We start from the raw sequence: 23938 nt of genomic DNA, 5'->3' as shown, positions 1-23938 counted from the left end.
GGTGTCAAAGTATACAACGGCGAAAGAGGATTTCCATTTTTTCAAAGTTGTCATTCATGAAACCGCATTTCCAAGTCTGGCAGCACGTGGCTTCAACCTTCAAGATGAAAAGTGGCAGTTGAAGTCGAACTGTTGAAACGAAAGCTTCCTTCCTGTTGATATTTCCAGACGCACTTGGTTGAGGTTGGTTCACGTTCTGTCTTGTTTCGGCAGTATATATCCTCAGAGAGCAATCGATTGTGCACGATATTGACGTCAAGCTTTGATCGACATGAACGAGTCCTGGTTTGTAAGTATTAGCAAAGTTTGCCGACTCGACGTTATCGGAACATGCCATTGACAGCTTGCTATATCTGCAGAGTTTATTCTCACCAACCGATGTTGGCTTAGTATAAAAGTTCTAACGGCAATGAGGAGACTCACCTCCTGTTAATGTCTTGGCGAGGTGTTCGCACGCCTTTGCATAAAAATGTCGTATCATTCTCAGCGTCATAATAAGTCCGCAAACACGACCGAACCTTCATTCACCATGGTAGTGCCATGGCGCAGTCGGTATCGCTACTGTACGTTATACCAGTCGGCGTGTCCTTGTCACCCCGAATTCGCTTATGAAGCCTTGAACGATGCTTTTGTTGAGTGATGCGTAGGTGTTCTAGTATGGTAGAAACGCGATAGGCAGTAGGTCGCTTCGCGGGATCACGCCTCCAGCATTGCGCCATGACATTCCAAATCGCATCGGTGATCAGGCTGGATTCTGGTCGTTGAGGACGAAGGTCGCCATAGCTCACCATTGGAAGGAAGTCCTCGTTCGATAAGTGAGCCAGGGGAATTTGAAGAGTGTATAACTACGCGGCATGATAAATATCACGCGGTTAGAGTATATATTATCGCTCACTTCATAGATGGTCATGCTGAAGGAGTATATATCTGCTGGGGGCCTCAGAGGTTCCCCAGACAGGCGCTCGGGACTCATCCAATTCGGGCTCCCAATCTTCGGGAGACTGGTGCGTGTCATCATATTTTCTTGAATTTGGGATAATCCAAAGTCGCAGAGGACGGCCGTCTGCGCGTCGTCTATCAGGACATTTACCTGGATGACTGAGTTAGTCTCATGACCGAGTCGAAGTTGATTCCACTTACGTCTTTGAGATCCCCATGCACGATTCTACGCGAGTGCAAGTACAGAAGACCATGGGCGATGTTGATGAGCTGTATAGAACCTCATAGTAAATGCGGATTCAGCATCAGTCATGACAATGATTTTTGCTTACTATTTTTAGTCGTTCGAATTTGGGGTGAGCTCTGACAAATTTTCTTGCATTACCGTTACGGAGGTAAGGAGTAACGATAAAGGGAGCGCCAGTTCAAGACATTTGCGCCCAGAAACGCTATCAGCTTCTAAGCACATGATTGATGCCGTGGTTGATAAACTCACGGAGGATATTTGGATGCCGAAGGGAGGCCCAGATCTAGGAGATTAATCAATTACATGATTGTGATAACATGGAAAACCAAACCTCTATTTCCTTGCGAATACTCTCAGGGCTGGGCGAAACGTCCGTCTTGAAGACTTTGATTGCGACTTTCTTTCGGTGCCAGATTCCCTTGTACACCTTTGCGCTATATGACGTCAATTAATAAAGATACGTTCAACCAAAATAAGGAGACTCACAAACCGCCCTCATCAACCAGTTTCCCAAGTTCCACGTCATATGAAGTGATCGTCCAAGGTTCAGTCTTGACAGGTTTTTGACTGATTGTGGACAAATGGTGAAGAGTCTTTGTAAAGAACCGTTGTTCGACGTTGCTGCAGGCGCGATTATTGGTCTGCTGCTGTAGAGAGCTTATCATAGCTATGATATTTTCTTGGTTGGCTCCTAAAAGGACTTGTTAGCAGGTCACAGAGATAGAACTCGAGGTATGTCGTACCGATCATCTTCATGAGTAACATCTGGTTTTTCTCCAGCTTCCGGAGCCGGCTAAGGAGCACTGCTCGATCCTTTTTCCGAGATTTCTTGAATTGAGCCAGCATTTCCTGGACATTTACGAAGGAGGAGATCTGGAGCACGGTACTCATTAACCAAAAACGACGCATACCATACTGCCAACTGACGAACTTGGAACGCATGCATAAGCGACAAAATCCTTTTGTGAAAAACGTCGATCTGGACAAGGTAATCGTCCTTGTGGTACAGATTTTGTAAGAATCCCTGTTCTTTGACTTTATTCACAAAAGTGAGGACGTGTTTAAGAACGCTGCTCGGGATGTTAGAAAATACCAGTAAATTTGCGGTTTCTCGTACTCTTCTGTTTCCCGTAGGTGGATTGATATCTCTTCAGGGACGACTTTGCGGGTTTTGAGCTCCCGGTCCAACACCGACAGCAACGTCGCCGTAGTACTCGCCAATGCTTCCAATTGCTGCTTGAGAGTGTCCAAAGCGGTGATTGTGGTCCATATGAGCTTGAGCAAAGCGTAAGCGTACGCAAGACACGGTACTGGCACCAAGTTGAGAACGACATCCATGGTGGGAGAGAGGAAGCCTCAACGTGTGGTACAATGCAATTCCGCTATTTATGGCGCAGTCCGAGCTTCCTCGTGAGGACATCGTGAGACAGATGACCCAGCATAGTGGAAACGGTGCTACATAGATAAGATTGCCGTCACCAGAGTAGTATCCAACACCACAGAGATTCTCCCGCCAAGAAAAAACACAATCTAAAAGCGCACTCATTAGAAAATGTGAACATAAGGCCAGCGTCAAAAGTGGCTTACGTTGACCATCTGGCGCCTGTTTCCGAGAGAGAGGGTGTTACTGGGGGTGCCCGTACGAGCTGGCCGACCATTGAAGGAGAGGCGATGAAGGACAAGTTCAGGGTTTAGAGCACAGCCACACGGGAATTAAATCGCTTCTTGCCAAACATGTTCTTCCAACATGAGATCCAACAACTGGTAGCTGCGGAAACCTGCTAACCGGATCAACGTGGAGATTCTGACCTCAGGATTCGAGGCATACTTGCACGTAGAACGCCTAGTCATTGCAGATGCTGCATACCATAAATTTGAAGAGTGCGACCGCCACCCATCGCCGCCTACAATGATTTAAAAGGAGAGAACAGGACGTTTGGTCATGACCAGAGCGTGCACCAGCGGAAAAGGAGCGGAATAGGTCACCGCAGGCGAGGGGTTTCACAAAGTAGTGCAATCTCCGATGGCCGGTGGTACAAGGACCAGAAGTGGGCAAGCCTTCTTGAAAAGATGCCATGACCAGACGAATGGGCCGACAACGAGTGAGGATGAGTATTCGTTCGGTAGCCGATGTTGAAGACGCCCGCTTGATCATGTTGTAAATGGTATATATTGAAAAAAAGTCCGTGGTATATACAAGCGTCCATCGATAGCACTAATGTATATGCAAATCGATCTTTCGCAGCTGGCTAAGATGGCCAGGCTTTCGGCACGATGGGCATCCCTGACTCTTTTCAAAGGTCTGACGGATGCATCTATGAGGACCGTCAGTCGGTATACTCTTGTACTGTAACCAAAGCAGACTTACGATGAACAGAATACGTGCCCACATTTCGTCACGCTCATCTTCGATGACGGACACAAGCACACCGGGCATGTTTGCTTCACGGTAGCTTTCGGTGTTGGTTGGCGTTGTAGGTGCGTCTTGAGATTCTTCAAATGAGGCGTCAGAAGGAGTTACAAAGTAATGAAAGGAAGAGCATACCAAGATCGCAATGCCAACCTCTACCCGGGACACAGGGGTCTGCTCCTCGATTTTTTCGAAGGCAATAGGATCTTCCCGGTTCTCCTCTTGCTCTTGTCGACGTGCAAGCTCGTCTTCCCACCCGTCGGCGCGCTTATCGCGATCGCCTTCTTCATAATCACGGTGGTGACGAGCCGATTGCTCATAATGCTGTTTATTGTCGTCAGCGAAAGCCGCGGCCGGAACTAAACGAGAACGTACAATTTTAAGAGCAGAGGAGGATTGGAACTCCTCATCGCAATCATCACAATGGTGATGATAATCGGAAAGGATCAGGTGCTGGTGGGGAATCAGTCAGGCAACGTCGACACACGACAACAAAAAGGGGCTCACCGTCTTGTAGGAGTTGTTGTTCAAGAATCCCCGTTTGCACGTACCGCAATACGGGTGTCGACCAGAAAAGTTGAGATGATCCCGCATAAGCTCGATCGACCATAGTGTCTGGTCGCATCGATTGCAGTATTGCGGATTGAATTCCTCTTCAGGACGAAGAGTTATAGTGGAAGACGAAGCTTCGCACGTGTTGGTGGTGTTTGTAGAGCGCAGTTGGTTGTGGTTGGTGTTCATGTTTGTATTGGAGAAAATCAGTTTCCGCGGGGGCATTTTATACGAGGAAAGGGGGAGCTGGTGTCTTACTCCGGCGGTAACGATCCCGGTGTCAGTGAGACATTCTGTCGACGCCTGTATTTATTCATGGATGATTGTTGGTCCTTCTGAACTCTTCGCGGTGTCATGTAGAATCGCAGTCTAGTCATTAATCCAGCTGCTATATCCCCGGCCGAATTTCCTGCGAAAGCTACGCTACATTATTAAAGTCAACAAGACATCAATAGGAGTAGCTTGTCTCCCCCGGTAGTTTCACGCCAGGTTTCACCGGGACTTGGAGCAGAAGCGTGGCCTCAACATTGGCCAGCGTTGGCGGAAAAAAAAAACAAATGAAGTTGACGAGCCGCTTTTCGTTGCATACAAGACGCGTCGCAGCCCTCCAACGACTAGTGCAAACGTATGTGAATTCAAAGAATATCTTGGATAAAAGACGCCCTTTGCCTACTCATGCTATGCCCTTCAGATTTTTACCATGCTTCATTGCGCAGAGCATCTAAGGGTCTACACTAATAAAAGCAAGTCAGACTCGCCAGCAACTTGAGCATCTAACGATGCATACCTAGCTCAGGACTCGGGAGGGCGACGTAGAGACGAAAACTGTAAAGCATGAACATTTATAGAATGCCTGCAAGGCGTGCCTAAGCCTTTCGAATGCTGCAGGCAGTAGTTTACCACATACCGCCAATAATAGAAATGTTAATATGCTTAACCCACCTCACAGTCGAGGTCGGAGACAGGTTTCTGTTGAGAATGGAGGCGACAAATTTGACATGATTTCCGTTGCCATCAAGGAACGATTTCAAATTTCCCATGTTCTCTGCTGACTTATTGCATGAGAAGTTGTTCACGTACTACAATCGGCGGAAATTGACATACCCGAACTAGATAGCGGTACACTCCTGCATGTAACAAGTAGCCGATGAGCCTAAGCGCGGCGTGTATTAACAATAAAATTGGTGTAACATGGGAGAAGGCTTGTACGTGGACTGGGCATAGCGTGCGACCTCTTCTGCTTTTGAAAAGCAATATCTGGCCAGGGTGATTATTCAATAAAGAGAATATCTTTAGATGATGGACGCACCACCGTCCGGGCCCAACCAAGGATTGTATCTCACAAGATCTCATCTAAGCGACTTCCTCCGTCCGTAGCGCAACAGAGAGCACTGGTCTTGATAAGTGTTGTCAGAGTATAGCCCAGCATACTTGACAGCAGGTCGTACCTTCAGAGGGCATTGTATCCTTCGTCCTCCAGGTCCAGCCATTGATGCAGAAGACAATCTTGCGTGGCTATCTAACTCGTCCGCCAGTCCTGTATTCCTTCCACATCCTGAAGAATCTGGCTCCAGCTCGAGACTGCCAGGTCGGGTAGCGCAAATAGCATGAGGCTGTTATCTCAGGCGAGCGAGGCAACGATGCGAGAAAGAGCAATAACCCAGCACGGTGAAGGATTCGTATTGATGGGTGGTTGGTTGAAAAGATTGCCGGTGTTTGTCATCGGCCTGCACCGACGCTTTCGCGAATCGCACAGCCACCGTCGGCTTCCAAAGCCGCTCGTTGACGTGACAATGACGCTGAACGACGCGTCATCGAAATGTGACGAGTAAATGACGTACGGCCCTCCAGTTCAAGCATGCGCAACATCGCCAACCCTCCGCCCATGGTGCGCACAGACCCCTTCTGGCGGGGGTATAGAAAGGAAACATATTTTTGACCACCCTTCACCGCTTCTTTCTTCCCTTCCCTCACCATTAACTGTTAGTGTTGCCATGTTATGACTCTTTCATTCGCTCGTCTCTTCCTTGGGCTGTGACTACGTGGTTTCTCTTGGACGTGCGACGACACATAATTCTACCTTCTCGAATCTCGATTCATTTCTTCTATGGCCTGCCTAGTCCTGGTTTTCGCTCTGTATGCTCATACGACGGTCATGAAATATGATTCAAGCAGCCATTTATCGTTGACTTACAAAAATTATCCCCTGCTATTGATCATAGAGACCTTTCTGACCATACTCAATGAAGAAAAGTTCGGTATACCTGATATCCACCCAGCCGCCCGGGTACCATTATTATCCCGCCTGTCCAGTCGAGGCAAGAGGTGCTTGACGAAGATTTCTTATCAAGCTAGTAAGTCCTAGTTCGCTTATTCATACGGAATACGAAGATAACACTCATATCCATAAAGTCACACGACACCGTGTGTGTAGCCATAAAGAATACAATTTTATAGCCTTGCAGACTTGAACGACTTATATAAATAATCCTACACCTACTTCTTCAACTTCGCATCCCTACGTCTTTCCGCTTCCCGTATCCAAGCCGAGTCATCGTATCCATGCTCTATGAGCAAGCTCTATAAACCTCTAAGCATGTATTCTTATGCTTCACCCATGCGCTGGCATAGTATCCCGCATTCCTACGACGGTCCAATAGTACGGAGCTCCTACACTTGTTACAGTCAACTCGCTGCCTGCTAATTGAATCTACGTCGATGCAAGGATCCTGCTGAAGGGAATACAGACGCTCTTCGTCTGTCTTGCGAGCCTTTTCCCCTGGGAACTGCGCCAGCGGGATCAAAGACTTCAGAAAGATCTCTCTTGGATCGACAGGTGCGGGAAGCTCGGCTCTCTTGGGCAGTGGTAGGATTTTTCGATTCATGCTTCTAAGTTTATCATCAAATGAAGGCGTAGATGAAGGAAGAAGGGCCTTACTTGACCGCCGGTCTTTCGACCGGTATTGGTACCCGAGACGGGAGAACAAAAGCACCATGAACGTACCTCCCACACTCGGAAGCATCCTCCTCGTCCGTCTTGTCCGAGCTGACGGTACAGCTAGGAATCCAAGTTAGACACATCTCAGGGTCACGGAGCGAAGTATCCTGGTATCACCTAGTAGTAGGCGTGCTCCAGCCGCCATGATTCTCTTTCAACCTCTTTGACGAGCACAACCTAGAAACATGTTTAGCCAGATAATTCCGCACTGGAGGCACCGACTTACGACGAAAAGGCCCCCACCAGGTCCGAACCCTTCTTATACCACGTTGTAAGTGGCAGAGGCGAGGCAGGGGGTGTAACAATTTCATTGAAGGGTCTTTTTGATACGCGAGGCATTCTGCATGCCGTTGCAGCCAGCAACGCCAATCCGTCAAGTTCGTCGAGTCCAAGATGAATGCCGAGGTTCAGGGACGTCGTGCGCCCCACCGAGCGTTGGGAATATCTTTCTCAGACCATAGCAGACTCAGAATGGATCAATGGGAGAAATCGCTGTAGGGAATGAGAAGGGAATCTGAGAACGATGCGGTAGATGAGAAGGAAAGAGCCAGCCAAAAATCCAGCTATTTGAGGAGGTGTACGTACACGTGATGCAATGAACCATTTGCGGGAACACGTGTTCTTTTGGGAGATCGTTGTTCTCGAAGTGGAAATCTTGGAACCAAGGATTGGACGTCGGTTCCAGGTTAAGGGGATTCAAACTTTAGACCGGAGTCGTTGTTATGCGAATGCAAAGTAGACTTATGAGGCAAGGCCATATGGACGCGGTTTCCTTTTCTATTGTCCTTAAAGCAAGGGTCCAGACATGAAACGAAGCCAGAGGGGGTTTCCTAATGTTACTTTGTCCTTTCTGAAGACGCTATTGGTTCTAGCTACAATGGGGAGCCGTCTGAAGCGATTATGACCACAGGAAGCAGAACGAACACTCGGAGCTACGCATCGACGGCTGCACTAGATTCTTATTCTTCCTTAGTCTTCGAATCTATCCAATAATCCGCGACACACAACTACGCCTCCATTGGAGACCCAATTTATGGGACCTGAGTTTAATAAAGAATCTCCTTCCAGCATTGTAGAGGCTTTCATGACATGACGGTTTCCTGGGATCAAGATGGAGTAGAAATCGAAACAAAGAACTCGGCGGTTGTGCCGAGACTGTAGCTGCTACGACTCAGACTTGGTAACCTAACAAACCTTGTGAGTTCGGGGCTATCGCAATGCTATCTCAGTAGAAAAAAAAACGAATTCCCACCCAGAGGAACAACTTTCAACAAGACATGAATGAGATATACTGAAAGGAACGACATTACCGAGAAACAGCGACAGGAGTAAATAGTCGCTGGGGAAGAAGCCATTTACACATCGGAGAGAATTTGACTGTTTATTTATTCGATTTGCACTGCGGTTTATATATATAAGTATAAGATGTCCATTATACGAAGATAAAGAAAAGCGTCCGTCGATAGCATTAATGTATATGCAAATCGATCTTTCGCAGCTGGCCAAGATGACCAGGCTTTCGGCACGATGGACACCCTTGACTCTTTTCAAAAGTCTGGCGGATGCATCTACGATAAGTTCAGCCGAAGCATTCTCGTATTTTAAAAGAAAGACTTACGATGAACAAAATACGTGCCCGGGCCCCGCACTTTGTCACGCTCATCTTCGATGACGGACACAAGCACACCGGGCAGGTTTGCTTCACGGCGGCTTTCGGTATTGGCTGGCGTTGTAAGCGTTTCTTGAGATTCTATCGAGTACACCATCAGACTTGGCAATAACAGAGGAATAAGCGAGCTTACCAAGATCGCAATGCCAACCTCCACCCGGGACATAGGAGCCTGCTCCTCGACTTTTTCGAGGGCTACAGGATCTTCCCGGTTCTCCTTTTGCTCTTGCTGACGAGCCAGCTCATCTTCCCACCCGTCGGCGCGCTTCTCGCAATCGCCTTCTTCATAATCACAGTGGTGACGAGCCGATTGCTCATAATGCTGTTTATTGTCGTCAGCGAAAGTCGCGGCCGGAACTAAACGAGAACGTACAATTTTAAGAGTAGAGGAGGATTGGAACTCCTTATCGCAATCATCACAATAGTGATGATAATCCGAGAGGATCAGGTGCTGAGGGGGGTTTAGTCAGGCAATGTCGACACACGACAACAAAAGGGGCTCACCGTCTTGTAGGAGTTGTTGTTCAAGAATCCCCGTTTGCACGTACCGCAATACAGGTGTCGACCAGAAAAGTCGAGATGATTCCGCATAAGCTCGATCGACCATAGTGTCTGGTCGCATCGGGTGCAGTATTGCGGGTTGAATTCCTCTTCAGGACGAAGAATTATAGTGGAAGACGAAGCTTCGCACGTGTTGGTGGTGTTTGTAGAGCGCAGTTGGTTGTGGTTGGTGTTCATGTTTGTATTGGAGGAAATCAGTTTCCGCGGGGGCATTTTATACGAGGAAAGGGGGAGGTGATGTCTCATACAGGTGAGATTGCCTCCGGTAGCAGTGAGACACTTCGTAGACGCTTATGTTGGCCCGTGGACGATTGTTGGTCCATGTCTACACCTGACGTCCGCGCAAGTTCGCGTTTCGGGTATCAGTGACTTGGCACCACCGCTACACACGCTTCCTTCAAGTAAGGAACGGTCAATGAAAACAGCGACTGCGATTACAGGAGTACCTTACCTGACCCCTCCGGTGGTCTCGTAGTCGGTCTCGCCGGTATGTGAAACCGAAGAAATTTTATTCCTTGGAAAGCGAATCTATTCGAGACATCGTTATATCCTCGGAGGGCTAAAGTTGCGTTAGTCAACTCGGGCTAAGTGTTACAGCATGTAAGTTCGGCAAGTAAGACTAACCACCGTGTTATCTTACCTTCCTGCATCTCTTGTCAAGCTACAACGTAGCAAAGTATCACAAACCCGCCACGCGGCTAGGATAATGAGAACATGTAAGAATTTACAGCAAGGACCTCCGGAATTCATATTACATACTTTTTTCATGCCTAAGATGCCAGTACAGAATAGCAAAAGCGAGGCGAAAGTCTGTCATAATCATTCGCAAGTTAACCGAAGAATCTTACAAGGCAACAGGACACATACCGAATGATAACAGACTTCTGCCATACAACGTAGCGAGCTGGACGTCATTGCACCTGGGAGAGAAGTCTGCTTTGACGCTGGCGAAAGGTATGAGATAATCAAAATCATAGATTCAGAGGATGCTCACTCGCACACACCGAGCCGGCCTAGCAAATCTCAAAGTGCTACACCCATCCCCTCTTCCTGCTGCACAGCAAGGCTAGTACAAATACGGAAACATCGAAAATACGCTGAACAGCGAGGAGGGGCGGAGGCTGAGAATTATATTATTGTTGGGAACAGCACGGATAGCAACCCTGGTTGATAACAATGCACAGCTCAGGCATTGCATTCTGCTGATATCGATAAGGTTACGGAATGGTTCCCTAGATAAGATTGAGTACAGAGTACAGAATTCGCATTTCCTTGAGCAGCAGACGTACCGAATTCTCTCTGACTGTGACTAAATCATTCCTCTATGCACCGTTCATTCTGTAGCCTCCAAAAGAATATAGAGCATATTGAAGCTGGAAAACAATCCCTGATCAAGTCGCCGTGGAAGCGAGTCCACTGGCCAAGGACGACCATCTCTCTTCGCTGTATTCAGCGACAGTATAAAGCTGAGTTTTGACCGTGAAGAGTACGGCTTTGGGCTACATAGCTAGCTAGGAAGGAGAAGCTGGCAATGGCGACATGGTCGTAATCGAAAAGATTCAAATTCAAATTGCGCGGGTTTGACCCTCGTGAACCGCACAGCCACCGTCGGCATTAGCTTTGGTTGACGCGACGATGACGCTGCAAGCAAGCGACGAATCAATGATGCATTTCCCGTCCACTGTCATCGTGTGCACTGACCTCTTTTGCGGAGTACAAAAGGGATTACTTGCGAAGTATTATTGTTGTTTTTCGCTCCAGACTCCCTGCCCTCAACTCGCTCACCATCTTCCCTCTCAGTGCTAACGCTGGACGCTGGATTTCGTCTCAATGCGAGTACGATGCGGTTAAACAATCTGGTGCACTGACCTTGGCCTTGGTGCGAGGAACTCAGAATACCACTGAAGTTGTTGAGAATCCCCGCCGTTTTGGCTCTTTCCCGACAATGCCGATTACTACCTTACCAAGGAAAGGATCAGGCTTGAAGAACGAGACTAAGCTCGTTGTGTCTATAAAATATTATGGTACGCTTTCAATCTAATTTGCATGCATTATCGACTACTGTGGTTAGACCAGGGCGTTCTGCACAACCCTACTGACGGGAGGTTTGCTGAAGCAAAGAAGCAAACTGCGCAGGGAGCTACTTTATATGTGGTATTTGACATGATGGCTCACATCAAGGTGAGCCGGTCTGCCTTTATCGTTTTTCCAGAGCCCATCGGTGAATTGGACGCTTTGAAATTCAAGCTCAAGGTCAATATGATCCGTTTCTAGTTCCGAGCGAAAGGCCACCCAGTTGCGGAGTGTAAACTTCGTCGGCCCTAGCGTGCCTTAAAAGCCTTCATCACAACTAACTTGTAGCAGCTATAGATCGCGCTCGATGCCCCACCATATTCACATGGAAGTCCTGAAGTCTAAGATTCAGAGGTACTTGCAAGAGGATGACTTTTTCCTTCACTCGCTACTCGTATGTGTGTTCTCCCTGTGTTCTTCGTAGTAATGGCTTACTGATAGCTTCTGAGCAGTTTCTAATCATGTGGTCTGTATATGCAGCTCGCTTTGAAGTTTCTCTATAAACTTAACACGAGTGCGTAAAGACGTACAGATTGGGCTCCTCCAGTCATGGCAAGCTTTTACTGCGTGTGGCTTGGGCGTCGGTGTGGGACGACGGTAACCGACAATTCAAGGAAGTCTCCGGTTTTAAAATGCGCTCAGAAGTACTCCCTTTCATCCTTTCATCCACCGACGCTAAAAATTTTGCAAGGTTGCCACTATGCATTACGTGAAAGAACATACAAGTATTCTGGTCCCAAACGTCCTTGTATATGATCCCGACTGGGACAGAAAAGTTGGCGGAGAGTGGATGATAATGGAATATGTGCGTATTGCTTCAAACTTCTTGGAAGAATGCTCCCAGTTCAGATGCTTGTTGAGAGATTGATGGTGTTAACCCCTCACTATTATGGAGGTCTTTAACAGATGATCAATGGGAAGCTCTGTATATCTGTAGCAGACATCTGGTCCCAGCTTCTCCGATTACGCTTCAACTTCACCGGAAGCATATACGAACAACAAGATGATTCTAAATATCGGCCCAATGACCTATATTCCACGAGCTGGTACTCTCGCACTCCCAGAGGCTTCGACGTACGGTCCATTTTCATCTACCAGAGAGTGGCTGGTAGCCGCTGCTAATGGAAAGTTATCTCCTACTTTCAGTAATCCCCCGGACTTCGATTACGAACAGGCACATGAGTGGCAGGAGGCTGCGAGCACCCTGCATGTCCTCCCGGAAAACAAAAGCGAAGTCTTCAAGAACTACTTTCCTCGTCTTATGATTCAGGTCGCCGCTAGCTTCTCGTTCGGACCTCATTTACTCCCTCAGGCTATCGAAGACTGTATTCTCGATTCGATTCTCAAAGGGCAACTGTACACTGATCAATTATTCAACAAGGACGTTGCCGTTGGACACATAACTCAAACATTGAACCTGCTTAACACGAATCTCATCTTTCGCTCAGTTTCGCGATTAACATGCAAGGATCTTCGGAAGATTGAACACTTTGGTCGTGAAACTTTGCTGCCTGGGCCGATTCTTGAAGCTTGGATGGCCATGCGAGAAAAGGCAATCCAAGTCAACAAATTTGACAAATTCTATGCGACGTTTGGAATACTTTCTTGTTCTAATTATCATGTAGGAGAACAGTACTTCTGCTTTATATGCTGCTCATGTCATATTACAGTGCCAGTCTGCTAATAGGCACACACTGTCGCACCCAGAGGTCCGACGATGTGGAGGATGCGAGATAGTCTTTTATTGTTCTGTCGAATGTCAAAAGCAGGATTGGAAATATCACCGCGAGATTTGTCGGCTTTGTTCCCGAGCAGTAAACAAGGGGTAAGCTTTGGGCTGGGATCTATCACATGTCGAGGTCTTATCACTGTTCAGATGGGCTTCCGCTACCCATGTCACTCCGTGACCAACTCTTCGTCATATTCTACGTTCGAAGTGATATAGACAAAGATATCCTGGCAAGCCTACAACAGAGGTATCTCGATGATCATCCCGGCGCGGAGGCTCACAAGCTTGTAGCCGCCCTCGATTACACCAAGATAGTGCCGGAGCTGGACATCAGATACGCAGATGAATATCGCCATGAGGATCGCTTGGAGCATTACGTGAAGGTGTGCAAGAACGGTGGTGGGAGGCGTTGCTTCGTGAGAACACCGTTTTTTGTCAAAAGAAAGGTGTGCTGCGCTTATTTACGTTACCAACACTCATGTAAGGGATACTGGAAGCTTCAATGCAACAAAGCATCGCTATGGGTCATAGAGTTGATGTTAGGGCACTGATAATACTTATGCCGTGCTACTGTGCTTGCTTAAATGCGTGATTGTACGTTTCCATCTAAACAATCTGTGCCTTCGAGAATTCGTACGACCACCTCAATGTGCAATTCAGTGTCTTAAACGTCACACTGGGAGGTCGCGTCCGAAGCCTCTTTCTGTCATAATCGACTAAACATCGCTGAACGGCTTCACCTCGTCTCTGCTCTTTCCCTGTTTTCCGACAGTATTATAACTCTCCGCCTTTTGTCAGGCACGAACAACATCTAGGACTCCTCTCCCCTTCGATATTCCTTCCAATTCCTCCAGGATTGATTTGTTGGGTCGAAAAGGAGTGAAAAGGTTCATGGTTAGTAAAGTATCTTTAGGTACAGATCGACGGTTAATCACTGAAGTCTCCCCTTTGCTCGGTGGAGCTTTGGCAGGAATTGTCACCCAAAATATGATCAGAAATCCCCCACTATAGTTGCTACTACCACTATCCCAATTGGCTACGCTGCGCGGTGGGCGTCTCCGATGCTTTATGGCAATCAGTAATGCAAGACATGTCGAGGAGTGCGTAATAAATATTTTTGAGGTTCACTGACAGCATCATATCACACCACGCTTGAACATAATGAACATGATCCAGTTTTACAGACTTTGTTCGCTATGCGCGGTAGCCTCCCATCCGAAAGCCTTAATTTACTACAGTGTCAGGGTCGTCGAACTCAGGGTCTGGCCTTTGGCTCCGGGAAAACCTTACTAACGCCAATACCTTCGTGAAAATTTAACACGTCGCCAGAAGGAGGTTTGCCTCTTGATGTTCATTCGGTGAAACGCCGGCAATTCAGACCAGTGTAATGTAAGGCATATAAACCATAGAAAAGTTGTAATTATAACAAATATTCTGCACATAGCAGCCTGTACGTTAGTGTACAAAGCCGTAACTGTGACATTCCCGTCTCTGTACCAATGATATGTATTTATAATGTTTGGACAACGAAAAGAAATCATTATAGATCATCACATACTCAGTCTGCTCGATAGTCACTGGCTTTCAGAGCATTTCTCGCGTCTTGAATTGTGATGTAGTATGCTCTGTCACCTCCAGTAGCCTCGATCTAAATCACTGCATAAATACGCGTGCCAAGTAGCAGCAAGTTGCATGACACACTCACCGAAGAGGCTCCGTTGCCCAAGTATGAAATGCGATTGGGATGTATCGAGACAAACTTCCAGTCCTCCCATCGCGGAGAAGCTAACATTTCCATGTAGTGAAGAGCTGGAACGATAAGATTTAGCGATTCCTATTTGGATCTATCCTTGGATACGTACTGCTACCAGCGTAGAGCGCATCCGGTTCACCGTCTACTTTGCCGCCTTTATACCAGGAGGGACAAGGTTCGGTCTGTTCCCATACATGTATCAGAGCAAGCCTTAAGTCTCGAAGATGTTCATACAAATATGAGATCCTTCATAAGCGCTACGGATACTCGTATCATTAACAGCGTTAGTTATATGAATGAAAAAACACACCTTCTCGTTGGATATTGTACTCGTCCTGTGCATCCTTGTTAACTTCCATGGTTTTTATATCTTGTTTCTGCAGCTTCGACCTCGAATTCATTGAGTACATCACAGTTATCCGAGTTAGATTCTCCGAACATACAAGCAAGCGACGATGTAGTCGGCTTGTGCCTCTGTACAGGGCAATAGTGACCCATTGACATACGTTATCCCGGGTCCACAACCCATCAGGAACATGTTGGGGAATCCGGTAACGGCGATTGACATATAGGCTGTATTGGGCGTGTCATGAGGCAATACGGCAGAAGTAAGGGGAAGCTCAAACCCTTTGGTCGCTGCGCCCATACATCACTGAGATCGACGCCGTCTCCTCCAATGAACTTGTAGCTCGGCTTGAAACCTGTGTCGAACCCTGTCGCAAGGATAATGCGATCCATCAGGCGCTCGATGCCATCGTCCGTCATGATACCATTTGTAGTGACCATTTTGATTGGTTTATTGGTGAAATCGACAGTAGGAAGCTTCAGCCTGGGAGGGAAATTAATTGCGCATCTATTATCAAGAAGGGGACCTACGCCTCCAGGAAAGCGGCACCAGGGGTCGGCCTACGACACTACATTTTACACCGAATTTGACCGTCAAGCCAAATAACGAACAAGTCTCAGTATACTTACCCCAACGGCAAAGCTGTTTCGCATGTTTAGGTTAGTCACTAATACTGAAGACACGACCTGAACTCACTCGGGCATTAGAGCCAAGAGAAGGTCATCACTCTTTACAGATGACTTCATGTGTTCAATAGAAGCCTATTTCATCGTCTATATGATGTGAATTAACAGGCGATAAATTCAATTATTAATAATACCTTCTGAGCCTCGGACCCTTTTTTCGTAATATCTGGGAATGTCGGGGAGAGTCTTAGGGAATGTCAAAACCACGAAGAAAACAAACCAAAGTAGCCATTAATGGAGGCAGAAACTTCCTTGAGATGGCGGTACAAGGTCTCTGGACTCTTGATAAAATCAGCTTGCTCCTCTTTCGTGTCTATAAGAAGGTAACAACTGTCAGGTATAGATATGAGGACAAGGGTAAGATGGAGTTACACAAGAAGTTCTCATTGTGCCATTCATGGCCTTGGAGGGAGTTAAGCGTAAAAAGGGTCGGAACGACCTGATAATAGGTGAGGATATAAGTTCAAGTTCGAGCATTGTTTCAGGTAAAACTAACCCAAAATTTAGATCTACCATAAATATCGAGATTCTTGCAATGTGGAGCAATGGCACCTATAGTCTGAAGACTGGAAGAACCGATACCTATTACAGCACTGGTAGAGATCTTGAGGATAGGTGGCGGAAAGATCAAGAAGAGTGAAAACGACTTACACGCGTTCGTCTTTGAAAGCGCTCTGCCAATCAAGATCAACAGGCCACTCAGCAGTGTGAAAAATCCGGGTTTTCGTGAATGACTCCAGACCAGGAATTGCTGGATGATTTACATTACTATGAACACGTTTCAAAAATAGGTGGTACGTCAAAAAGATGACATTCTTACCTCAAGACACCAGTGGCTGGGGCAAATACATCATAGGATTTCGTCTCGGCTTCAGACGTTCCCAAGTTCACCACTGTTATATCCCATGTTCCCAGAGCATTGTTATATATTGCTTCAGTGACTTTGTGTCAAAGCCGAATGAAAGGTACAATTCCGAATTTTTGGGCAAAGATTTTGAAATATTTCTTGATTTCACCCGCACCGGAATAATATCTTTGAAGATGGTGTGAGTGTGAGATGCACAGAAAAATAAACCGCCCACTCTGGCCAGTCTGTGTAGGGTGCAAACGAGTACTGGTAGGCAGCACTTGGAACATTGCCTTCATGATCCTCAGTCTTAGCGGGGGGGACAAGTAATGACAGGCTTACATCGACAACCAGGATAACGGTTTGCGTGCCTATAAAAACGAGTTAGGACTAATTGGAGGATGGTGTTATCTGTCCTACCATGTGCCGCTGTAATCTATAGTAGGTAGCATCATAAGCAAGTCGGTAAACACTTAGACACTGAAGACACTACTGTCGTCTTTCTCGAACAGGACAAACTTGATGGGTCCAAGTACACCCTTTTTCTGTGCTTCAATGATTTTATATGCAAGGCACAGTCCAGCCACTCCTGCACCACATCTAACATGTAAAACTTAAGATTTGTGGAGAAACATAAGATGCTGCAGCTCACATAGCAATACGCAAAGGCTGCAGACGAAAACCTGGAAAAAAGGGATCTGCACTGTTGTAAATCCTGCGATATCGAGAACACTTACCAGGTTTGTTGAGATAGTTCCAGTCGCTCAACGTAACATTGCTAGTGTTACTTGTCAGAACGCCTTTTGTGTCATCGGTTTTGCGTCTGAAACAATGAAACATGGTGGAAAGAGGCTGATGTACTCAGAATTCTGCGACAAGAAGAGTGGCTCCTTATATATGTACCAGTGGCGAAGCGTCACCGGATGACGTGTTGGTGGGAAAAGAATACATGAAACAGAGATTTCGATAGTCACCTGAAGCACAGCGAAGATGCAAACCATACTTGAACAGGGCCTCTTAGTATACAAGCCTCCAACCCGTGTCTTCATCACAATTGCTGGACCCTCGTACCTCGGGACCCAGCAACCTGACTATGACATGGGTTTTCGGCTTGTTGGGGCCTGCCCCAAACCCGGCTTATCACTGGGGATATTGGTTGAGTAAAATCTTTATTAAGAGACTCTGAGCTGTTGAGAATAGATGTCAGCAGGGGGTATGAATGTACTATACTGTTTTATTTAATTCAAACCTTGGTATGACATGACATGTATTTGGACCAATTTGAATGCTCAAACAGGACATTAGGGGTGGTCAGAGTTGTGATTCTGACATGATTATAACATGATTATAACAACAATTATGGATGCAATTTTGTTGACAGAATCATGGGAGAATTGTGAATCATGCAGAATTGTTGAATTGTCTCCAAGAGGCGATTCAATGATTCTCAGTCATGGTGATTATAGTTTTGATTATCCTTGTCAATCCTTGATGTCAAAAGCTTAGTAGCTACCTTACATAACAGACTTCAGAATCATGGTCAGAATCATCAAAGAGCCAAGGACAGTCAAAGTTCCTCATGATTTTGTCACAATTATAAAACCATAATCACCTTCAGAATCGTGGTGAGAATCACCTCAGAATCACAACTCTGACTGTCCCTATTGAGGATGCATGATGGACAAAAAATATTTAAATCTCAAAATTTGGAGTTAGGGATGTACACTGTACTCTTATGGATATGACCATAGCAATACAGCCATAGACCTTATAAAAATTACTGGCTATGGTATGGTACAGTTGATGTGATATCTGTATCATGTCCTGGGTCCATACTATTGTCCATATATGAACACTTTGATTATGAAAATGGATATCTGGTGTGAAAGTGTGAGTGTTATGTGCTTCTTTTAGGTCATAGATACTGACCTTTATGGCATAAGATAGTCTTCTGTCCCTCCCTCAACAACTGTATTTAAACTGTGTGAATACAACTATATTTTGGGTCATTAAAGTTGGCTATAGTATGGAATTGTATCTGTATATGCCATATGTAGCCACCATACTATGGATACAGTGCACATCCCTATCATTTATTGACCTACTACATTCACAGCTATCAACTTTACATAGACAAAGATCAGAAAATATGAGGGGAATCAAGAAATGATGTACCACTCACTTTAAGTATGCAGTATATATTATCCCAGGCAGCTCTGTTCACAGCCATATGCATGGCCATGACAATCATAAATGTAACCATCCATACTGTTCCAACTTCCAAGAGTTGATTGGGCATTGACAGTACCATTATGGGAACAGCTGTGGCCATAGCTGACCTCCTCCTCTATGGCTGTATCTGTAACAGTACAGTGCAGATCCCTACATATAGTTGAAGTACAGTTATTGAAGGAGTAGTAGGTGTAGGTGACCTTATGATGATATTAAAGCAAATAAATATGATTTCAATGAAGCTAATAACACTCACCAAGTTTCAATGACATGCTGCTTACTACATATTAAACATGTATTAGTAACATATGTATGCCAATGCAAGTAGTACATGGTCAAAACATAGTATTAAAAAAACACACAAAGAAAGAAGAGTGGAGAGGAGAAAGTAGTTACAGAATATTCAATGCACATGCTGGTAAATGACAAAATTATGAATGACACTGTATGCATACTGGACATCTCAGTGTATCTCCTGGTACTTGAATACAAAAGTACAGAGAGTATGAGACTTCCAAGTCTTGAGGCAAAGCCAAAATAATAACATCTATCCCGATGCAGCAAGGGCATCCAGCGGCTAAGCTCACATTGATTAAGGCCGGTGGCAATGCGGCAATGTTCAAACTCAGCCGGAATAGTCCGTGGCAAGGGAATGGCCGGTAAATTCAAAGTCCGCTAATTTTACATAAGCAAATCCTGTGGCTGTGGTCCACCTCTCTTAATATATAGATAGATCTGACTCAAAAAGCTGACTCAGTCAGATGTGCACACTGCAGACGGGGGTTGTGGGAATTAGCAGCGGCACGGCTCATGAAGTAAATCCATCAGCTGGACTATGCTGACTGATATAGGGCCGAAAGGCGGGGGCTGAGCCGTGCGAGTTTACTGATAACGATAACAAAAGTTCAATTATTGGGTTTCTTTGAGTCTTCAAGGGCCAGAGCGGGTCTGAATACGAATTTGTTTTGCCATTTTTTGCGACATAAAAAGGACGCATAGACAGAAAGTGGTAAAAATCGTCTTGTTCCCTGAACAAAGCAGCAAAACCAAGACTGATAAAGTGCTACTCTGACGGGAGCGGACATCAGTCTCGTCATGTTGCTCTCATCAGTGTTTTATCAACTGGACTTGTATGGTATCTTTCCTTGTATAGCAGACTGCTCCCATGAAGACTGAAGGATAGCCGTTAGAATCCCGGGACTAGCTTTGCAGAAATGTCAGCACATATATGTTGAGCATGTGCATGCCTTAGGTACCTTCGAAACTGACACAAAAAGGTGTAAAACTGGATATTAGCAAGCGCCGACTAACGTAAAATAGCAGTAAATTCACCAACTTTGTTACAACAAAAAACATCATAGACGTTCATGCTGTTGCAACGCGTTACAAAAATGTATTTTTTGTAATTACCATCTAATATATATGATTGTCTTCTGAAGCTGTCTAATCTACGTGTTGCAATACATCCAGATACATGCTGCCCGAAATCGTATCCCAGGGAGATGCTGAGGTTTCCCCTCAAGAGAACGACCTCTACCCTCAACATGGAGCCATCCTGGTCGATGTAGCCAACGACAGTGACCGGGTTTCCCAAGCATGCGAAGGTAACTTGCTGTGGGATGGATTTCTCGGTGTCTCATGTCAGAGTAGTCGGTGATTCCGGTTACGCGTCAGAAAGGACTGGCGAGAGATTGTTGCTACGCCGACTGTTTGAGGCAAATCGAGGTGAAACTGAAAGATCCAATACGTACAGCATGACTTGCTGGGTCGAGCAATTTACTTGGTCTTCTTCGTTGGGGTTACTCATGTTTCTAGGAGACTGTGAGTTCACGGTATGACAAAAAAAATCGGACACATACCTGGTGAAGAGAGCCAATCATCCGCAAGGACGATGTTGGACGATGATAGAAGCGACGAAAGATGCAGGCGTGGCAGTCATATGCCACTGGCAAACGGTCCATGTGGTGGCGGTGCAGCCCCTGTTGCTCATTGAAAAGCCACAGGCATGTAGGCGCTTTGTCTTGACCACAATCTCCCACCTTCGTTGGCCACCTCCACCACTATTGAACGACAAGTGAGTGATATCCTCTACTGTCAGCTCGTCAAGGGATGTCTATCCTTCAAAGTTGTCTCTCGATGATGCTAACCTCGTTCTATTCATCGTTCAACATCCTGGCCGGTGGCACAAGGACGGGTCCGATTTTAGACTAGGTGAGCGGTTGTTACAGGTGTATTCTACAGAATTATCACATTGGCAGTAATGACGATGGTCGAACTGCACTACTCGCACCGAAGCGAACTCAATTTACCCTAGAAGATGAGATATTGCAACAGACGGGGAATGTTGCAACGGGAAGCACATGTGGGATTGAAGGTTTGCTTATTGTAAGTTACATAGAATAAATCCGTGTGTTGTAACACGTTGCAACATGTAGAAGTAGCTTAGATAGAGTGTAAATGTTGATAAGTAGCCGAAATTAGTGCGTTGTAATGTGTTGCAACAGGCTGAATGTCTAAGACGTTCTTGGGTTGCAACAAAACCCATGAAAAGTCAGAAAATAGGTGAAGGGATTCAATGCGCTTGGAACCCTGATATACACCAGGTGCCCTTTCCGTGCCTTCGAATCGCCCACCAGACGTTTCCAGTGTGCCTTGCTCTCGCATTGGTCTATAAATTTGTCTGCGGTAGAGATTACGGTAGCATGCGGGACTGAAACGCAAAACATATGACGAGCGAGTGCAGTAATGAGGTCGGAGACGCTCTGTTCTTCTTCAGGAAATACGTCTGCAGCTTTCCGATTATTGAGTTGTTAACTATGTCATATCCAGCCACTGCGTAGAAGCTGATATCCCGGTCAGTGATGCGCTTGACGTAGCCAGCTGTGTGCTGTCAGGACTGGTTTGGTTTCATCCCAAGGAAATGCCATACCCCGACGCTCATCTTGTTGTTCATGACATGATTTCTTGTATCCAAGTCTCCATGCTATCCGTTGACAAACTAAGTTGCAGAAATATGCATTAGAGCAGCTCGAATATTGCCTCAATGCCCTCTCATGGATTGTACACTAGAAGATATATATAGATAAGAGACGGGATACGCTAACAAAAGCGAACGAACCTCCGGATCCATATATTTCGTGACCTCTTGCACCGCCAAATCCTTCCTTGCCTCCCATCTAAGATCGGCTACTTCCTTCAGCCGATCCAAATATCCCACAGCAGGCCATTCTGGTCGAAATTATCTTCCAAGCCTGTCTCGGGTATGCGCCTGATAGACCTTCTAGAACTTCGTACAACTGGGCGGTATATCAGATAAGAGTTAACCGAGTCGAGCACTTCCATGAGCGACATGTGCAAGATTGGCATCGTCTTCGCGTACGGCCGCGTCACTTTCCAGCAGTGGCTGGCATTTGAGGATTGATTCCAAAGATGGTGATCCAAAGCTTCGACCGCCCATGAATATCCATCATGGAAAGCTTCTGCCAATACCTGGCAGCAACCCGAGACGCAATCCCTAACCATGAAATGCTGTAGTTCATCTATATCCACATGCCTTTGCCTTCGCCTTGACGTGACATGGGACATAAGACAGCAACATTATTTCACTGACTTGGCCCTAAGGAAAGACCGACAAGGAGCATCGCTTGATGAAGCACATAGCGCTATGATGTTGATGTGGCGCCTCAATGTGATAGATCGAACTGTAGGAATTTGAATGTCGACGACAATTCGCCGCATATCATCGAGAGACTCTTCCAATGCGTCCATAAATTCCAAGTGGATTTCTTCCGATTGACAGCAGACCATCACATCCACAACTTCCCAGCAAGACGCGGCCATTGCATAATGGAGAGTCGAGTCAAAATGAACCCACACGCGTGCCATACCATTTGATAAAGCCCGGAGAGGTACGCATCACAGATGCAGACTTGACAGAAAGGCTGTCGACGAGTGACAAAAGGCTATTTTTGAACTGGTCGTGCAAACCCACGATCTCTGAGGGCAATACGGTATCAGCGGCGGCATTCAGGAAATATGACGAGTAGAATATATGACAAATGTGGAACTACTGCCGCTATTTTGTCGACGATAACTTTCACGCCTCGATGTCTCTCGTTAGCACTGGCCTGGATCGTGCGAAAACACTCCTTGGCAATGATCAAGGAGTGATGCCGCACAATAGCATCCGTATCCATGGAAGACGTGTCGAGAGTGCAGAGATTGTAGCAAAACATGGAGAGCAGCTGAGGAAGTGTAGAGTCGTCGGCCTCAACCATTTCTACAAGTTTATTCAGAGCGTAGTGAGATCCGTGCATAGCAGCTGGCTGATAATCCGGTAATCAAAAATATTATTGGCATCGACAACGGAAACGAAATACCTTGAGCGAATTCATGCTCATGTTCCCAGATATAACCAGCTATTGAGGGAGAGCGGGTATTTAAGAATGCACGGTTGCAGAGGAATCGATCGAAAAAGAAAGTCGTGGTGTTGGTACCGGCACAAGGTCCCAATCGGGAACGGCCGGGTCCACAGCCTTGACATGCCGCGGCCATGAAGGCTCGTACCGTTTTGACGTGGTACAGGTTCAAAGGTAAAATTTGAAATGCCAAATTAGGGAAAAGTAAAGTGACGGTCAGGTGATACTCCGTTTCGCACGCCTAAAAATTCCGGCCGATTGTTTCTCATCCTCAATCCATGACCGTTACGGCCGGTCCACCTCTCCCTTCTCAGGAAATATGATGACTCCGTCTTCGTCGCATTATGTGACCTCCAGTAGTTACTGATCTGAGGAAATGGAGTATGGACACTCGTAAATCGCTCTCCAGGCCGCGAAATTGACCTATCTTTCGACGGTCCTCCCCTGGCCTGCGTCCTGTGGCTATTCTGGTTCCGCA

The 23938-nt window shown here is 46.3% G+C and overlaps 8 protein-coding genes across 8 annotated transcripts; 1 reads left to right on the top strand and 7 right to left on the bottom strand.

Moving 5' to 3' along the window:
* Nucleotides 1-524: 524 nt before the first annotated feature.
* EV420DRAFT_1650680 (kinase-like domain-containing protein) lies at nt 525-2524 on the bottom strand (the record flags this gene model as incomplete). Its single annotated transcript, XM_060478488.1, has 9 exons — nt 525-845; nt 896-1090; nt 1141-1209; nt 1407-1469; nt 1518-1620; nt 1673-1877; nt 1930-2059; nt 2118-2256; nt 2304-2524. The coding sequence occupies 9 exons, from the start codon at nt 2522-2524 to the stop codon at nt 525-527; spliced, it is 1446 nt and encodes a 481-aa protein (XP_060323457.1).
* Nucleotides 2525-3045: 521 nt separating this feature from the next.
* On the bottom strand, nt 3046-4568 carry EV420DRAFT_1166693 (uncharacterized protein). The gene is made up of 5 exons (XM_060466169.1): nt 4104-4568; nt 3972-4049; nt 3732-3920; nt 3555-3679; nt 3046-3501 (listed from the first exon to the last, which is right to left on the bottom strand). Exons 1-5 carry the CDS (start codon nt 4371-4373, stop codon nt 3402-3404), a joined length of 762 nt encoding a protein of 253 aa, XP_060323456.1. The 5' UTR covers nt 4374-4568; the 3' UTR covers nt 3046-3401.
* Nucleotides 4569-6620: 2052 nt separating this feature from the next.
* Nucleotides 6621-7897, bottom strand: EV420DRAFT_1582817 (uncharacterized protein). Its single transcript, XM_060474709.1, has 3 exons — nt 7264-7897; nt 7087-7206; nt 6621-7034 (listed from the first exon to the last, which is right to left on the bottom strand). Exons 1-3 carry the CDS (start codon nt 7455-7457, stop codon nt 6716-6718), a joined length of 633 nt encoding a protein of 210 aa, XP_060323455.1. The 5' UTR covers nt 7458-7897; the 3' UTR covers nt 6621-6715.
* A 540-nt stretch (nt 7898-8437) lies between these two features.
* EV420DRAFT_1752800 (uncharacterized protein) lies at nt 8438-9553 on the bottom strand (the record flags this gene model as incomplete). Its single annotated transcript, XM_060480423.1, has 5 exons — nt 8438-8714; nt 8765-8896; nt 8949-9137; nt 9189-9266; nt 9320-9553. The coding sequence occupies 5 exons, from the start codon at nt 9551-9553 to the stop codon at nt 8694-8696; spliced, it is 654 nt and encodes a 217-aa protein (XP_060323454.1). The 3' UTR covers nt 8438-8693.
* A 2920-nt stretch (nt 9554-12473) lies between these two features.
* EV420DRAFT_1650676 (uncharacterized protein) lies at nt 12474-13394 on the top strand (the record flags this gene model as incomplete). Its single annotated transcript, XM_060478487.1, has 3 exons — nt 12474-13070; nt 13137-13274; nt 13326-13394. The coding sequence occupies 3 exons, from the start codon at nt 12474-12476 to the stop codon at nt 13392-13394; spliced, it is 804 nt and encodes a 267-aa protein (XP_060323453.1).
* A 1194-nt stretch (nt 13395-14588) lies between these two features.
* EV420DRAFT_1733274 (uncharacterized protein) lies at nt 14589-17650 on the bottom strand (the record flags this gene model as incomplete). Its single annotated transcript, XM_060479949.1, has 20 exons — nt 14589-14826; nt 14884-14987; nt 15041-15113; nt 15166-15188; nt 15242-15321; nt 15375-15504; nt 15558-15760; nt 15808-15837; nt 15907-15919; nt 16184-16276; nt 16336-16402; nt 16460-16556; nt 16615-16731; nt 16784-16895; nt 17046-17103; nt 17153-17181; nt 17231-17239; nt 17304-17410; nt 17463-17493; nt 17548-17650. 20 exons carry the CDS (start codon nt 17648-17650, stop codon nt 14737-14739), a joined length of 1569 nt encoding a protein of 522 aa, XP_060323452.1. The 3' UTR covers nt 14589-14736.
* A 3652-nt stretch (nt 17651-21302) lies between these two features.
* On the bottom strand, nt 21303-22367 carry EV420DRAFT_1166560 (uncharacterized protein). Its single transcript, XM_060466168.1, has 4 exons — nt 22161-22367; nt 21972-22107; nt 21778-21922; nt 21303-21722 (listed from the first exon to the last, which is right to left on the bottom strand). The coding sequence occupies exons 1-4, from the start codon at nt 22170-22172 to the stop codon at nt 21485-21487; spliced, it is 531 nt and encodes a 176-aa protein (XP_060323451.1). The 5' UTR covers nt 22173-22367; the 3' UTR covers nt 21303-21484.
* Nucleotides 22368-23055: 688 nt separating this feature from the next.
* EV420DRAFT_1650674 (uncharacterized protein) lies at nt 23056-23596 on the bottom strand (the record flags this gene model as incomplete). Its single annotated transcript, XM_060478486.1, has 2 exons — nt 23056-23363; nt 23422-23596. The coding sequence occupies 2 exons, from the start codon at nt 23594-23596 to the stop codon at nt 23056-23058; spliced, it is 483 nt and encodes a 160-aa protein (XP_060323450.1).
* Nucleotides 23597-23938: the final 342 nt, after the last annotated feature.

This window comes from Desarmillaria tabescens (genome assembly GCF_030435595.1).
Source record: "Desarmillaria tabescens strain CCBAS 213 chromosome Unknown EV420scaffold_80, whole genome shotgun sequence".
Taxonomy (NCBI): domain Eukaryota; kingdom Fungi; phylum Basidiomycota; class Agaricomycetes; order Agaricales; family Physalacriaceae; genus Desarmillaria; species Desarmillaria tabescens.
This window is presented reverse-complemented; position numbering and strand designations above follow the sequence as displayed.